The sequence below is a fragment of the Cynocephalus volans genome, chromosome 2 (assembly GCF_027409185.1).
Source record: "Cynocephalus volans isolate mCynVol1 chromosome 2, mCynVol1.pri, whole genome shotgun sequence".
Classification (NCBI taxonomy): Eukaryota; Metazoa; Chordata; class Mammalia; order Dermoptera; family Cynocephalidae; genus Cynocephalus; species Cynocephalus volans.
Genome location: NC_084461.1, coordinates 13,855,360 through 13,872,761, shown reverse-complemented (window position 1 = coordinate 13,872,761; position 17,402 = coordinate 13,855,360). Strand labels below are relative to the sequence as shown.

General features: G+C 50.0%; 2 protein-coding genes across 4 annotated transcripts in view; one reads left to right on the top strand and one right to left on the bottom strand.

Moving 5' to 3' along the window:
• OTULIN (OTU deubiquitinase with linear linkage specificity) overlaps nt 1-17,402 on the bottom strand; it is a 73,725-nt gene that overhangs the window by 11,585 nt on the left and 44,738 nt on the right. The gene's annotated exons all lie outside the window — the stretch shown is intronic.
• Nucleotides 1-17,402, top strand: part of ANKH (ANKH inorganic pyrophosphate transport regulator) — a 142,222-nt gene that overhangs the window by 118,616 nt on the left and 6,204 nt on the right. For both annotated transcript variants that reach the window (XM_063083470.1, XM_063083462.1), the window contains exons 9-11: nt 11,653-11,782; nt 14,160-14,283; nt 14,992-15,091. In XM_063083470.1, coding sequence (XP_062939540.1) covers nt 11,653-11,782; nt 14,160-14,283; nt 14,992-15,091 — 354 coding nt within the window. The remainder of the gene's footprint in view (nt 1-11,652; nt 11,783-14,159; nt 14,284-14,991; nt 15,092-17,402) is intronic.

Below are 17,402 nucleotides of genomic sequence, written 5' to 3'. Positions count from 1 at the left end.
AATTAGGGAGTGAATACATCTTTAGGTAGTCCTTATGCAGCCTACTACAGGTAGTAACAGGTGGTTTGGAGAAGAATAGAGTGAAAGGATGAAAGAGGGAGCAGGAGATGCCATTTGGTATGGGACGGTCAGGGAAGGCCCCTTGCGGGGACCATGTCCACATGAGAGGAGCGTGCAGGACCCTGTCTGTTTTCCTTAATTCCTTTTAAAAAAAATCTCCCTTTGAGCCGGCCCGTGGCTCACTTGGGAGAGTGTGATGCTGATAACACCAAGGCCGTGGGTTCGGATCCTATATAGAGATGGCTGGTTCGCTCACTGGCTGAGCGTGGTGCTGACAACACCAAGTCAAGGGTTAAGATCCCCTTACCGGTCATCTTTTTAAATAAATAAATAAAAATAAAAATAAAAAATCTCCCTGGTTCCTGTAAATTCCAGAGGTCATGGTCACTCTCTCCCACAACAGTAGCCATCTCCCCTTCCCCTGCCACAATTAGGCTGTCTTCTTGCAGCTTCCTGGCATTAGCCTTATCTGGGAGGGAGTGGGTTGGAGCCTGCTGGAGAGGGTTCGGGGCGGCCGAGGGGTCTGTGCAGATCCTCTCCTCGTGTTCTGCAGAACGCCGGGCATGGAGTTGCCACACGGCCAGCTGGCTGCTGTGTCAGGCCTGACTGCCTGCCCAGGGGCCAGGAGCAAAGCAGGCACCCTCAGGGTGGGGGGACCGCAGCCCAACTTGAGATGCAGGTATTTAGTATTTAAAACATCTTAGTCCTAAACCTTCAGAACTTCAGACCTCAGAGAGACCAGCCCAAAAGGGAAAGAAAGCAAAAAGGCACAGCATCAAAGAAGGAAGCAGTCTGAGAAACCCGCCCCGTCAGGCTCCTTCTCTGCGGCCCACTGAGATAATCCCCTTTGGTGAGGTATTTTCTGCTGCTTACACTAGATAAGTCCTCGGAAGCACCACTCCCAAGGAACACACGAGAATTCAGCTGTCTCTCCCCCGCCTCCACCCCCTCCCAAGCCTGCCACCACCTTGGAAAGGCAGCAAGGTTAGTGCCAGTGTCGGTATTTTTAGCACCCCTAATCCCCAATAGCACCCAGGCTCCAGACACCTGCTCCTGTGAAGGTCTGAGCCGCTGTCTAAGGCGGTGCTGGTGGATCAAGGTTACGGCAGCGGGAGTGCAAACTCCCCGGCCAGGAGGCAAGGCTGGGAGGCTGCTCCGGCGCTGCCCCTCGCATCCTCAGTTTCCCCAGTGAGAAGACTTTTTTCATCCTGTAAGGGCCAGTTTTGCAGCTTGCAGTTGAGAACGAGCTCCTCAGCTCGCCCTTCCGTGTGCCATCCCTGTGTCGGGGGGTCAGCACTTCACTTCTGCACGGCGCCTCGTGGGGCAGCACCCAGGGGTTCCCTACTCTCGGTCGCCTCCCATCATTTGAAGCTGCGTCTCCGTCACACACGTTAGTCGTGTGTCCTTCGATTGTGTGCTAGAAAGCAGCAGAGTCCTAGCTGATAAATAGTAAAAACTGCTACTCAACAGGGCCTTGTCCGGCTGGCCCTCTTTTCAAAGTTCAGAGTTCAGTTCATGGAACGACCCCGGCTCACCTTCCCCACCCGCCGCCGCTGTCGTTCAGCCATCCCGGGAGGGTACTGGAGGCCTTCTTGCGGCCGTGGTGCCATGCTGACCCTTGGCCCGGACCAAGATGGCCTGTGGGAGGCTTCGTTTCTGCTCGGGGCACCCCACCCCCCGCCGGGAGGTAGAGACTGCGACCTCATTGTTCCCGAAGTCCAGGGAAGACAACGACTCGCTTGTGCCTGGCAGGTAAAAAACGTTCCAAAGGTAAATACAAATGGAATCCAGAACTTTGTCATTTGGTGCCCTTCACAGCACCAGTGCACTGTGTACCAATAGCCAGAACATTCCAGCCACTTCAGACATCCCGGCAATAGGGAGAGAGCAGGCTGAGGCCTGGGTGAAGCCTCGGCCCCACGCTTTACAACAGGTGACCTGGGGCAAGTCACACAGGCCCTTCAGACCCTGTGTCCTCATCAGTAGAGGAGCAAAGAATCAGGCAACTGTGCCAGGATCGTAGGAGGATTACATGAAGTAACATACGGAAAGCTCTGGCATGTGACATGTCATTGGTAAGACCTCGTTCCTTCCCACCAAGCCTCTGCCCACTTCACGCTTCTCTCTGGAAGCTTCAGTAGCCCAGGGTTTGCATTTTAAGTCAGCTCACTTTGTAGATTTGAAGGGCGGACTGGTTGGTTTGGGGGACTCGGGAGAGATTAGAACGATGAGCCTCTGCGGGCTTGGTGTGTGGCGCCCCCTGCCGTTTGAGTTCTTTCTTTCAACCAATGCTTTGGGCCTTAAGAATTTAGGGTCTTCTTACATCTGAAAGACTGTGCCCTCATGAAGTGTGTGTATTTGGCAATTTAATTAAACCTAAATGATAGCAGAGATGAATTCATTTTTATGTTATTAAAAAAACTGATTATAAAACGACATCTGAAAATGTTAATTTCTTTACCAGGAATATGCTGTAACATTAACAGTAATGGTTGCGTTGACTCCCTCGTGGAGGCATTCAAGATAGATGTGTAAGAATAATTATGACTATCAGCAAGCTGGATGGAGAATATTAGGTACTACATAAACACTTTGCAAGGTGCCTTTCCAAGCTCCCCAGCTTACAAAACCAAGCTCTGTTTCTCTCAGTGGTAGATATAATTTACTTTCATCTATTGCAAGTAGATGTCAATTACTACACCTGTTTCAGCCTACTAAGATTTTTGTTAGCCTGGCCTTACACAGATTCCTGTACAGTTATTGTAATAATCATCATCCTTTCTCAAAAGGGTTTCCCATCCTCCTGTCACGTGCTGTTCCACGTGGCTTTTCAGCCAGTCACCCCTCTGAGGATGGGTCAGCCGTCCTGAGAGCATCAGCTCTGCAGGACCATAGCCATTCCTTCTGGTGATGACCACAGGCTTGATCCCTGTCCCCCCTTTCTTGCCGATCCCCAGACACTAGGCTCACTGGCTACTTTCACGCCTCATGTCTGCTCGAGGCATTTCTACCCTGGTCAAATGGCATATTTCGTTTTTCAAAATTGGGAATTACCCTGATTCTAAGAGTCAGTCGTGGTGAAATGCTGTGGCCTCCCATGTGGGATGTGTGGCTCCTCATAAGCTGAGTGTTAGCCCCAGGAAGGCTCTCAGAGAGGACCCCATCAGAGTCCCCAGAGGGCAGCAACGTCCCGGCCTGACTGAGTCTTTCTTCCCTCGCTTCTCTCTCTCATACTGCACAGTGGTCCCTCACCCATCCTGGTAGCTCTACCTCCAAATGCTTCCACAGTGACCATTTCTCTCTTCCCTGCTGGTCGAAGCCCTTGCCCGCTCCCACCTGCATGATTACACTAGCCCTCTGACAAGGCCCCCCATTTCCGCCCTTGCCCCCAAAACAGCACTGAGTGAAGCTGTCACAATTTCAATCTGATCACATGCCTCTGCCACCCACAACCTGCCATGGCTCCCATCTCTGTTGGGGTAAAAACCAGAGTCACAACCATGACCTGCAGAACCCTTTGTGAACTGCCCTCTGCTCCCCACATGTGTACAGCCAAAGCGATTTGATGCTAAGAATCGAAAGGCCAAATGGCATTCCTTAGGTCTACATCGGCTCTCTTGAAGAGTCAAGCAAGATAGGCGTGTGTGTTATCTGTTAGTGGCCTGCCTTGTTCTGGCACCTCCACCCCCACATCATTGTGCCTTCTGCATGGAGAGATGTGGGACACAGTTTCCCAAGACCCTGGCTGTTAAAACCAGGCTGTCAGCCACCTTCTGAAAGCTGCTCGTCCTTCTAAAACAAGACTTCTCACATCCCTGTCACAAGCACATATGAAGATCGACTTCATCTGTGAAGAGATATACAGGGGTCTGTTTTAAAGTGTTTTTCTTCTAAAAAGAATACACGTTCTTGGTGGAAACCATGGAAAGCTACAAAGAGGAAAATAAAATCAATCCCAGTCTCACCACCTACAGATGACTGTACTGTTAACATTTTATTACAGTCCCGGGAAACCTCTTACAGTAATAGTTGAGCTGACAGTGATGGATCATGTGCAATGCACCAGCTCTGGCAGGAGAATTCTGTGCATGTTGTGGTGTCTTCAGCACCGGTCCACAGGCTAGTGCTGCTGGTCTGGCCAGCTGTGACCAAATAAGCAGCTGGCACCACAACGTAAATCAACTCAATCACCAAGCAGTGTTTAGTTCAGCTGGCATGGTTTGGGTGGCAAGCAAGACCTTCTCAATGAAGCAAGCAGGGCACTGATTTACTTCATGGAGTCAACTCCTTAGCTCACCATGGACTAGTCCACAGGTTGACAGACTGGCTCCTCTGAGTGGCACCGTCCTGTGAGAGAGACACCATCCCATGTCACAGATGAGGGCACTGAGGCTCAGAGTGCTGAAGAAACTTGCCTGGAGGCAGGCCACAGGGAAACAGCCGGGTAGGAATTCCAACATGGACAGGCAGGCACCAGAGCCAAGCTTGTAACCACCTCTTCCTACTCGTACCGTTGACAGTTAACCACTGGCTTGCGCAGTGGGGACTTAAACCCAATTAAACATATATTGAGCCTTTCTTTCTAAGTAAAAACTCCAAATAAAAATGATGTCCGGGGTCAACTATTTTAATTGAAAACAGCTACAAGTATCTTACTTTTTCTAACTGCAGGGGATAAGAATCTCTCATTTGCTACTAATCCTGATGATTCAGGGTAATGGAGAAAGCTTTGTGAGTTCTTCAAAAGCATGGTCCACAGCTTATGGAAATTAAGTCAAAACCAGAGCACTTGGCACCCTTCCCTTGTAGAATGGAAAGGACATGCAGAAATGGCAGTCCCCATGTGGCTGGGTTTGTATGTTCCCTGAGTTCTTCAAATCCCAATCCCAAATTCTTGGGAAAGAGAATTGGATTGTCCCCAGAGAAGCTCAGGGACCACCTAGGGCCCATTCTGCGTGTGAGGAAGCAGGTCTTGGTTAAGATCCTCTTCTGTGGTTCTAGTCACAGTTGACTTAGACTGTACCGTCTTACACCCGGGGGTTATTTCTGTGTGGTTTGGGGCTTACTTCATCACCTCTGACCTTAATATGCGGTAAAACTTTGTCATGACCTTGCTCATTGTTAAAGGTCAAATACTACCCCCAATGCAGGACAACTACATACAGTGAAAACCTGTTAGAAAATGTTAAATTACTCATTAATCCAGCCCACCAAATTGTCATTAGAAACTGTGACCATGGCACATGTACTGACTGGAAACTGCATTTTAATGTTGTGAATAAAAAAGCTGTGGCCCAGTGGTGGTTATTCTAAAGAAGCTAATACAATTAAAGAAACAAGAAAGCCTACCCAGTGATCACGGAGGCCGAATAAGAGACAGTGCGTGGACTACACTGTCCCACAGAGGACCATATCTTGAAATACAAATAAGTATTTCAGAGTTCAAAGCAGACGCTTCAAAGGAGAAGTGGGTCATGGGTCTTCTTCAACTCCTTTTTCAAATAACTTTTTAAAAAATAACTTTAGATTTACAGAAACATTGTGAAGATAGTGCAGAAAGCTCCTGTGTACCCTTCCCCCCGTCTTATTTTTCTGTGGAGCATGTGTCACACCGGGAACCAGTACTGGCACGGTATGGTGAACTCAGCTCCACAGTTTATTTGGATTTCACTTGTTTGGTTTTTTTCCTCATGTTCTTTTTCTGTCCTCGGATCCCATCCAAGACACCACATTACATTTAGTCATCGTGTCTCCTTAGCCTCCTCCAGGCTGTGATGGTTTCTGAGACTTTCCTTGTTTTGTGGCCTTGACAGTTTTGAGGAGCACTGTCAGGTACTGGTGGACTGTCCCTCGGTGCGGGTTTGCTGAGGTCTTCCTTGTGGTTAGACTGGGCTTGTGGATTCTGGGGAGGAAGGCACAGGGGTCAAAGGCAGTTCTCATCATGTCTCATTTAGGCTGAGTGATTTTAGGCTGGCAGCTTTGCAGTGGGAAAAGATGACAGGTCTACTTGTCCAGGGCACTCAGGTAATAAAGTCCCCGAGCTCTGAGTTGCTTCACTGTGACTTCCCACCATTGACGCCGACCTTGCTCACCTGTCCGACCTTGCTCACCTGGTCGACCTTGCTCACCTGGCCGACCTTGCTCACCTGGTCGACCTTGCTCACCTGGCCGACCTTGCTCACCTAGTCGACCTTGCTCACCTGGTCGACCTTGCTCACCTGGCCGACCTTGCTCACCTGGCCGACCTTCCTCACCTGGCCGACCTTGCTCACCTGGCCGACCTTGCTCACCTGGCCGAGCTTGCTCACCTGGTCGACCTTGCTCACCTGGTCGACCTTGCTCACCTGGCCGACCTTGCTCACCTGGCCGAGCTAGTGCTTGCCAGGTCTCTCCTCTGTCAAGCTACTTTTGCTCTATTTCCATACCGCGCTCTTCGAAAGGAAGTTGCTGTGGTCAGCCCACACTTAAAGCAGGAAGGTATGCTCCGCCCAGCTCTGAGGGAGGTGTCCAATACGTTATTTAGAATTCTGTGCAGGAGATTTGTCCCTTCTCCCACATTTGTTTATATCAGTATGGACTCATGGGTATTTATTTTATACAAAGGGTTATAATTTGATACTGCATTACAAGGGTATTCAAAAAGTTCTCAGGAAAATAGAATTAAAAGATAATGCAAATCTTTTCATGAACTTTTCGAAGTACCCTCGTATTTGTTGCTCAAGTTGTCCCAGCTTTGGCTATTAGGAGCTTTTTCTGGTGGGCTCCTGTGTCCCTTTGACATGTCCCCATTGTTTTGTTTTTTCGAATACTTCTTTACTTTCTGGTGCTACAGATACTCCAGGTCGATTATCTTGCATATTCCCTGCTCTAGTCCGAGAATGAGCCATTTCTCCAAGGAGCTCTTGTTCCTTTTTTTGGAGAGTAAATAGAAAAACCAAAGTCTGGGCACTGGGTGGGTTGTCCTATTTTGAAGGCTGCTTCCTAATGAGATAATATTGACAGCAAACTCTGCAGCAGAAAACCCAACCCCACAGCTGCTCAGAGGAACAAATCATGTTCATTGTCAGGAGTTTATTAGGTTTGTGTTCTGGGAAAATCAATGTCATTAGGCTCTGCAAATATTTGAAGAACACAGCATGTCACGGTCACCTGGGAGGGCATGTTCTGAGTTCAAACTACCCTGGGTAAACTCATTAGAATGACATTTTTCCTGAAATATTCTTTGTTAGATTAACTTCTAAAGCTTCTTGTTTTTTGAAATGGACTGGTTAAATTTGCTCTAATTATTTTGCTAGGGCTCAGTACTTTGCTTAGGGAAAGCTGACCTGCAGACAGGTACCATAGCCTTTGACAAACATCATACCTACTTCTAAGTTGTATGCATTTCTTTCTGGAAAGTGCGAGAAATATTCAAGTGTTGAAGAACTTGCTGGAAGGCAAGGCAGCATTTCATACTGGGAGCATGGCAAAGGCTTCAGTGGCCTCGGGGAGAAAGAGAAAGAACATAAGTGCAGCATTCCTTTCCTTTAGTTACCTGTGATTGCCCGAGCCCAAAACAGACTGACAGCTTTCAGTTACAATGTTCCTAGAAGACGCAATCTAGGCTCTAGGTGTGTGGGGGTGAAAACTCTGAAGAAGCACCTCTGTGGCATGTGGCTTTGATAAGGCGCATTTAAAGTATGCTTGGCACAGATAGATACCAGCTAAAGAACAGCGTGATTTCCAAGTCCCGGGTTAAATCATACTGTGGAATTTTAGAAATGGAATACAAATGTTCCTCAAGTTACGATGGGCTACATCCTGATAAACCCATCATAAATTAAAAATATTTTAAGTTGAAAATGCATTTAATATGCCCGACCTACCAAACATCATAGCTTAGCCTAGCCTACCTTTAATGTGCTCAGAACACTTAACGTTAGCCTGCTGTTGGGCAAAATCATCTCACACAAAGCCTGTTTTGTAATAAAGTGTTGAACATCTCATGTAATTTACTGATGTCCTACTGAATGCATATTACTTTTGTGCCATTGTGAAGTTGAAAATCATTAAGTCAAACCACTGTAAGTCAGGGACCATCTGGATTGAGCCACCATCCCAGGAAGCTGCTGTTAGAGATTCACCAAATCTTTGCACTGTGGTTGTGTTCAAGGTACCAGAACTGTGGTCACCCGCCCAGGTTAGCTGACATTGATGTAAATGCGTCAAGTGATGTGGGCACATTCACTATCTATCATTGTGTCCTCAAATTAGACTCCCTCCTCCAAAGGTTAACTGGCCATCTCCTACAAGACAGTAAAAAGCCTCCAGGTGAACATTATCCCTGTGGAGAGGCCAGAGAGAGGAATTTCCTGGCTTGTTTGCCACAGAGGCACGCTCGCACCACCCTTCTCTCTGACGTGCAATTGGCTCACTCTTGACAATGATTTTGCAAAGCCCACAGAGATTCCAACATTCATTTGAGGCATTATCTCACGTTCAGATCATCGCTGGCTGGAAAATAAATAAAGCATGCAAATGATTCTCCTGGAGGCTTAAGTTTCTAGCAGAATGTAGCCTAGGTCTCTTACTCTAACCATTAGGGAAGCACAGGGCGGCTTACCATCCGTAGGTCCTAAGGCACAGATCCAGTCCGGACTTGGGGGCAGTGCTCCCTGCTCTCAATTCTTTACAGCTTTCCTGCTATGGGAAATATTTGGGGCCTCATATAAAGCAAAGCTGGAAGGAGGGAGGATCCATCTGTTTTTCAGGATGGCATATAGACTGGGAAATAAATTGTGTCTTGACACCATGCTCAGTGTTGTTTGGGAGCTGTAATATGAAATCGCTGCCATACCTGGGCTGAAGCCTGAGTGATTTTAGGCTGGCAGCTTTGCAGTGGGAAGAGATGACAGGTCTACTTGTCCAGGGCACTCAGGTAATAAAGTCCCCGAGCTCTGAGTTGCTAGATCTAAGGAAGTATTTTTCCCTTCATGTCAAAGATGGGATGTGAGTCCTACCATCAAGCAATAGGAGGAAATGATGGTACATCTGCCACTTTTGAAAACTGGGATATACTTCCCAGATGCTGAAAATACATCTGAAAAAACTCTATTGCATTTATAAAGAGAAACATGTTTATAATAGATCCTCCACAGTATATCGTTACAGGTTTTTTTTGGGGGGGGGGGGGCGTTGGTTGTTATGTTGTTGGGTTTTTCTTATGGCTGGGCTGTATGGAGATCCAAACCCTTGACCTTGGTGTTACAACACCGCGCTCTAACCAGCTGAGCTAACCAGCCAGCCGTATATCACTATGTCTTTTAATTCAGGTTTTTAAAATAAGCACAAAATGTAAGCTGGTCAGTCCTATAAGGATTTTTACCAACAATAGCCGTGCCCCCAACCCATGTCTTCAGCCATTCCCCCTCCCCCAGTTCCCTTTCCTGCTCCCAGAGGTACCCCCTTAACTCCTGATAGATATGACTGTGGTAAACTCTGACGCTGAGCCTGATTCTCTTCTTTTCTTGAATATCTATAGTTTTTCCTGTACTTAATAATTATAATTTTTCTTAGCTTTCTGTATGCTCAACACTAATTGATTGTCCCACTTTCCCCTTATCATGTAAATCTCTTTGCATGTATTGGAACACATCAGGTATCCTGTCTGTTTCACCCTCTTCTGCCGCACCGCAGCCCTCCTGGGACCCCCCTTTACCTCCGTCCAGAGCCTCTGCTTTTTCTTGCATTTCACCCTGTGTCTTTCTCTTTCTTTCCCTATGACTCCTCCCTTAAGCAGAGCATCCCTCAATAGCTCTTGAAAAAGTGTGCATGAGAGATAGACTTTTTGAGGACTTGAATATCTGGAAAAGTCTTAAAAACACTTGACAGTTTGGTTTCGAGTTCTAGGATAGAAACAGTTTTCCCTCCAAACTTATTGCTCCATGTCTTCTAGTGTTCAGTGCCACTGAGCCTGAAGCTGGAAGCTCTTAGGATCTTTTCTCTGTCCCCACTGGTGGGTCTTTTCCCATCCACTGTGCTACCCCCACGTGATGGGCCCCTTCCACCTGGAAACTTGTATTTTTCTGGAACTCCTGTTATTTGAATGTGGGGCATTTATTTTTCGTAAATCTATTCTCATGTACTTCTCATACCTTTATCTTCTGCTCTATCTTCCCTAACTTTATCTTACTATCAGTTGGTTTCTCATTTCTGCATTCATCTTTTTAATTTCCAGAAGTTCTATTTTGTTGCATGAATGTCTTTTTTGTAAAATTTCTATTCTGTTCTTGTTTCACGGATGCAGGATCTCCCATCTCTGAGAATATCGGTGGAGAAAAGTTCTCTCCCTCGGTCTCTCCTCCCCCTCTCCCTCTCTGCATGATCTTTGTTTCCTTTAAGGTTTTTTCCCCTTTATCTGTTTCGGCCTCTTCCTATTGGAGGCCCTCGGCCAAGTCTGATGATCCCTGGTTGCTCATTTTTATAAGTGGGGCACTAGCAGCTGATCGGAAGCTGTGAGCACCGGGGTGAGCTTTCTCACCTGTGTAGGCCTCGCTGAGGGCTGGACCAGAGGGGCTGCTGCTTTGGGAGCCTCGAATTTTCAGAAACTTTAGGTCACCTCTCTTGGGCTGGTCAGATTCTTCAGAGACCACTGTGGGTCACCTGTCTCGGTGGGACTCTGCTGGTTTCCTGTGTTCCAGGAGCTGAGTAGAGGAAGAGGATGGGGAACCCGACATGAATCCTCTTAATCCCCCAGTTTTCTGTGTAGTGCCTCTGCCCTCAGCCATGCCAGGCACCCTGTGTTTTATCTGATCTGGAGACTAAGCTCCTGGGTCCTGCCGAGCCTGGGGAGGCACAGTAGCCAGCTGTGCACGGGGAGCTGTGGAGGAATTGCTTACTCACGAGACCTTCCGCCACTCCGCCCTGGGCCCTGCCTTCACCCCCACTCCCGGAAGGACCTGTGCCACACTTGCTGACCTGTGGGGACAGGAAGAGGGGAGAGCGTCCACTTCCACCTGTCAGTTTAGGATTCCGTTTTCTTGAGTCTGTCCAATCAGTTTACCACTCGCCATCTGCTTTCCAGAGTTGCAAATTTTGTTGCTGTTGTCTCTTCCCTTATCCTCTGAACTAGACCTTGCAAAGTTTACAGCGGATAATTACTCTCACTGTTAATATTTCCCTTTTCATTACATGTGCTGATTCAATGTGGTTCTGTCCCCATCCAGATGCTTTCACGTCACTTTTTGTCATTTTGTTAAAGCTGGAAAAATTATGTGAATAAACATGTCCACCCTGAGCTGACTAGCTGTGTAGCACCTACTGAAGCCTTGCACGAGACCCGGTTACCCATTCACATACAGCCCTCTACTGGCTGTGCCACATCTGCCCGGCTGCAGGGGTCTCATCGGGGCAAATGTGACAAATGACCAGGGTGTGTGTTGGCAGCTGACAGCATAGCAGGGAGGGGCAGCTCTGGGACTGGCGTGTCAGCCACCTGCAGGCGGGTTCGCCGTCCTTTGTCACTCCCCGGGGACTGGGTAATCCCTGACTTTCTCACTTCACTTGCTTATGCCTTTTTCTTACCACCTCGCTCAATGTCTTTTTTCCCTCCAGCTCTGTTTTGTGATGTTTTGGACTCCCAACGTTTCCGAGAAAATTTTGATAGACATCATCGGAGTGGACTTTGCCTTTGCAGAACTCTGCGTGGTTCCCTTGCGTATCTTCTCCTTCTTCCCAGTTCCAGGTAAAGAAAAACAGAGTGAAAGAAATATTCCTATTAACCCTCAGGCTTGATTAAATCTTCCTTCCTTTGGAAATGTTTGCAGTCACATCACCTACAAAAGTGTAAAGCTGTACAGCGGACTAGAAAGATACAAAGACATCAGCCAGTGGGTTGAGAGTTCAAGACATGAAGCAGACAGGCATGACTGTGTTTAAGGGGCAGCAGTTGCAAACACAGTGAAAGGAAAGTAGACCCAAAAGAACAGCATGTGGAGTTCTGGGGGAACAAGAGAACCGTCCTCTGTCTTGATTGTGGTAGTGGTTACTAAAATCTATGCATGCATGAAAATTCTTAGAACTGTACACCAAAAAGTCAGTTTTACAGTATATTGATTTTAAAAGTAAAATGAAAAAAAAGGAAAATAGGTTTGAGCTTACTGCTAAAATCTGGAGATGTACAAAGAAAGAGGAGGACTGCTGGAGAAAAGAAGAATCTGGGAGCAAAGTTGGCATATGGTCAGAAAGGAAAATGCCCACAGCCGAGATGCAAGGCAGCTTGAGAATTTCTGTGCTAACACAGTATCATGAGGCATACTCTGCAAGAATGAGGTAGTAAATGAGGTAGTTCTACATCAAATACAAAAGCAGGTGGCAGAATGGTTGAATGGTATGCGGCCATTGCTATAACATACATATCGCACATATATACGTATATATGTATTATAATATGCATATGGTGAGTGCATACATATCAAGCTGTTGCTATTTCATGTCACCTGGTCAAAAATGAATTGCCAAAAATAATCCACCTAAATCATTAAGCTAACAAGCCAGAATCTACAAAGCCATAGTTAAGTTTAGATATGAGCTGTGGAGCTGGTGGAGGCCAGGACCAGTGGTGTGCCTGCCAGCCCCAGGCTGTGCCCAAGTTAGGCCACAAGCAGCCCCCGCCCATAGATGCCTGGGCTCCAGGCATCATCCTCTGGGGGCTGTGGCAGAAATGGAAGAATGGATGGGGGTCCACAGCAGTGTCAGTCTTTGTACAGTAGACACTGAGTGAGCAAAGCTTTGGAAGGGGATGCCACTTAGCAGGAGCTGCACTTGGAGAGTAAGACACGTGCGGTTCATTTCCCACAGTCATGACCCAAGGAGGAGCCGAAGGCCCCACACAGCCCCAGCTGGCCCAGGCCGGTGTGCCATTTGCCTTTCCTCTCCTCCCAACTCTGCTTCCTCGTCTGCACGGTGAAGCGCTTCCAGACAGCTGTCAGGCCCCGCCAGCCCCTCACAGTCTTCTGGGTTTGGGCCAAGCAGTTAGCAAACGCCTGTAACCCTCACCCTCTCCCTTGGCCAAATCTAAGTGGGTCTGTTTGTGCCTAAGAGAAGAAAATGAGCCTCGTAAATACAGTGCTCCCAGCCCTGGGGATGGCAGGACATGCTGTTAGACCATGAGGAGGGCAGATTCTTCCTTCCCAATAAACATAGCCTGGACATGAGTTTTTATGCCAGGGGTGGGCACGTCCTGCTCCAAGAGCCTTCGCCTGGTGCTGCCCACATAGGGTGACGGATCCCTCCCCTCATGATGCAGGCCCTAGCCCTGTCCTTCCTGCAGCCCTTTCCTGTGCCAGATAAAATCTCAACCTTTGGGGCACTTTTTACTGATGAGGGCCCGGGTCTGTCCCCTCATGGCACCTGCATTCAGTGATGCATGTACCGTCTGCCCATGCCCCTCCTTTGCTCTCAGGTCACAGGCCGTGGATCTGGCTGGGGAGACAGGGCAGGTCGCTGTGAAATAGCAACAGAGCAGATGGGCAGCCCTGTGGGGGGAGGAGAAAGGGAATGACTGCAGCGGGAGTGGTCAGAGAAGCTCGGGGAGGGATCGGGCAGTGGGGACAGAGCAGTCCCCTCTTCTTTCCCATCCCTCTAGTCCCCCGCCACTCTCAGACCAGAGGGGAGGACGGCTGCTGGGCCCATCTTTTCTGCTCACCCAGCATCAAATTTGACCACTACTGAGTTGTCTCTTTTCTGAGTTTTCTCTTCTAGACATGGACAATCAGAACTTGTGGCTGGGTTGGGAGTGGCAGGATTGGGCAGGACTGTCACAGGAGCAGGCTGGGCCCACCTGGCAGGCGGCAGTCATGGTGGGGCAAGGAACCCGCCTGCAACCAGCCATCTAGACCCCAAGGGCTATGGGGAGGTGGGAAGCTGGGTGGGAACGGGCTAACCCCAGGCTCAGAGCAGGGCTCGGCAACCCCAGCAGGAAGACAAGGTGACCAGCCAGGGCCACAGCAACAAAGCCTGGGTCCCATCCAGCCCCTGGGCTTGGATGTGCTGCCCTGGGCCAGCGGCAACAGGACAGGGGGAAACAGAGCATTGCTGAGCTGCTTCTGCTCTTCCCACAGTCACTGTGCGGGCCCATCTCACCGGGTGGCTGATGACACTGAAAAAGACCTTTGTCCTGGCCCCCAGCTCTGTGCTACGGATCATCGTCCTCATCACCAGCCTCGTGGTCCTGCCCTACCTGGGGTATGTAGTCTGGGGATTTGGGGCTGTGGGTCCTTCAGTTAAAGTGTGCATTTTCATGTGAAATCCCCAAGCATCTCTAGAATTAGAAATGCGGAGTTTGTCTGCCTGGGTGCCCCTCTAGCCCGTGCACAGCAGCATTACTGAGCGCTGACGACAGCATGGCAGGCACTGGCCTGGCCTCGGAGCATATCCTGGAAAGGAAAAAACAAAAAAGTAGGGAGGACCTCGTCTCTGTCCTCAGGGAACTCCCAGTCTCCTGGGGGAGGGTGGGAAGTGTTTTGGGGTCACACGTGAGGGGGACACATCTGTCAGCAGAGGCTGAGCTGACGCTGGATGGAAAGAGCCACTGTGTCGTCCCTGGGAGGGAGACGGCTCAGCCCAGAGTTCCAGGACCCCCCACACAGATGGAGGCACGTCAGCAGCAGCCCCCACTGTGCTGGCGGGTCAGGACGCTGCGCCTCTCGTCCCGCTCGTCCCGCTCCTCCCTCTCGTCCCGCTCGTCCCGCTCCTCCCGCTCCTCCCGCTCCTCCCGCTCGTCCCGCTCGTCCCGCTCGTCCCGCTCGTCCCTCTCATCCCGCTCGTCCTGCTCGGCCCTCTCTTCTGTACGTCTTCCTGGGTTTGAGCAACAGCTGTTCGGTTTTGTCATAGACTCTAGTGTGCCTGGACTTGGCTTTAACAGACAGATGACCTGTGTATTCCCATCCCCAGAGTACACGGAGCCACCCTGGGCGTGGGCTCCCTCCTCGCGGGGTTCGTGGGTGAATCCACTATGGTCGCCATCGCAGCGTGCTATGTCTATCGGAAACAGGTAAGGGATGGTGACAGAGGCGCACAGCCCCCATGGCTGGGAAGCCTCCTCCCAGGTGCAGGGAGACCCAAGTCCATGGCCACACGAGGGGTGGCGATGGTGGGGCCACCTCACGTTCACCCCACACATCAGCACAGATCCACGCTGCTTGTCACGGCTCCAAGGCCACTCGTGTGCGTGAGAAGCCCTCGAGGCCGACGCTGCCTAGCCCTCAGTCAGCTTTTAGTGACAACAGGGGACAGAGTTCTTCTGTGATTTTGTGGGTGTTCCTTCCACCCCGCCTTGTTTCCAAAGGCCAGCGTCTTTCTCAGGAGAGACAGTTAAAAGGATGGATGTCAAAGTCCTGCATCCTAGTGCTGCCTCCAGAGAATTAAAGGATGTAGAAACTAAATAGTCTGACTGCGTAAGAAAATCCTGAAAAGGTAATTCCCCTTGCAACCAAATTCCTCCAAGTCCTTATAAACTCAGACTTTGTCGCTAGGAAGGACCCATCTATAAAGTGTTGGGTAATCGAGACACCCTCTCCCCTCTCGTTGCCGCGACAAATCCATCCCCCTCTTCAGCCCCCTCCAGGAGGCCTTTCCTAACCAACCACGCGTGTCCGCCTCCCCTCCAGGCAGTGTTGACACACACTCAACCTGTCACAGGTAACTAGTTTATCCTTCAGGCAGGGCTAGCAGATGGTCTGGGGTGTATTTCTTTTGAGTTCTTAAGGAGCAGGAATCCCATCTCACTCATTCAACAGGAAAGAGATGAGATTAAGCAGAAAGTGGATGTAGGTAGAGAAGGTCCGAGGATGGCCCTCTGGGGTGCACCAGCACGTGGTGTCTGGGGAGGTGAGAAGAGCCCAGGGAGGTGGAAGGGAAACCAGGAGAGCGAGGGGCCCTGGAGGATTGTCTCAGAGCAAGAGGAGGGAGCAGCTGCGCTGACACGTGGAGGGAGACGGACACCAGGGTGGGATGGTAGAATTCATCAGAAGGTGACATTGGTGACCTTGCCCAGACTGTCTTATGGCCTGGGGGGCTGGAAGCCTGATGGAGTGGGGCCAAAAGAAAATGGGAGGAAAGCTGAAGACAGCAAGTATAGACAAGCCTTTTGAGGAGTTGTGTTCTAAAGGAGAGAGGTGTGGACGTGGATTTCAGAAAACCAATTAGGACGAGAAGTTCAGCCTGTCGTTTGCTTTGGGGAATGATCCAGCAGGCAGGAGATGCTGGAAATGGGGGTAGGGGCAGATAGTGGATGCAAATGGCTCTGTGCACAAGAGGAGGGGTCGCCCCAGATAGGAGCTCAGACAACCAGCGCAAAGGAAGCCATATCATCAGCTGAGAAAAGGGAGATGCTGGAGGTTCAAACGAAGGGTGGCAGAGTTGGCCAGGAGGACGGCAGGGTGGACGGGCGAGGGAAGTGGAGCACAGGGGCCAGGCTGCACAGAGGCCCACTCCCGGCTGCTGGACGTGCGACTCAGGACACTGGCCACCCCCAGCCCTGTGGGCTCCACCAGCGCTGTCAGCCGAGTGGTGCAGGCTGAGATGGGTGGAGATCTGGGCCTTAGCGAGATGAGGTTTTGCCTGGCAAATATAATTTTTAAAAAGCAGGGCAAGGAGTTGATTATTGAGCACTTCGTTTAGGTGATGACAGTGAGGAGGGGAGGCAGTCTGAGTGCAGTGACATTTATTGCTAATGGGTCACAACCAGTTACAGATTTCTTGGTTCCTCCTCTACTCCCATGCTCCGCTTGACTGGCCTTAAAAAAACAAAAATAGAGGGGAGATTGGACACAGAGGTGAGCCACAGTGAAAGAAGGGTAGGTCAGTGGGACGGGGACCAGGTCTGTCGGTGGTGCTGAAGGTGGTGACAGTGACAAGGTGTGCAGTGAGCCTGGGAGTGGCTGAGGTGGGGCTGGGAACCAGTATGGCAATGAAGTCACCAGGAATTAGGACAGGCAATGAGTAGGAGAGAATGACTGCTGCGTGACATGAGGAGGAGGAACATTCTGATACCATGAGATGCTAAGCTGGGGCTGTGTGGTAAGGGGGTCGGGAGGAGAAGGGAAAACAGTCTGCAGGTGAGCCCGAGGGGTGGGGAAAGGACTGCAGGGGCCGCAGGGGGTGGTGTTCCTGGGGGCAGAGTTCCAGAGGGCATGGGGGGTAGTCCAGGGCAGGGAGGCAGATGTTGTCCTCCAAAGTGCCCAGCACAGCGCCAGGCACACACATAACTGAACTGAATGAATATGCTGAACTCAGACGCAGCCGCCATGAGGTCACCCCAACCATAAGTGAAGGCCGAGTCTGTAGCGACGGGTCCCCGAGAC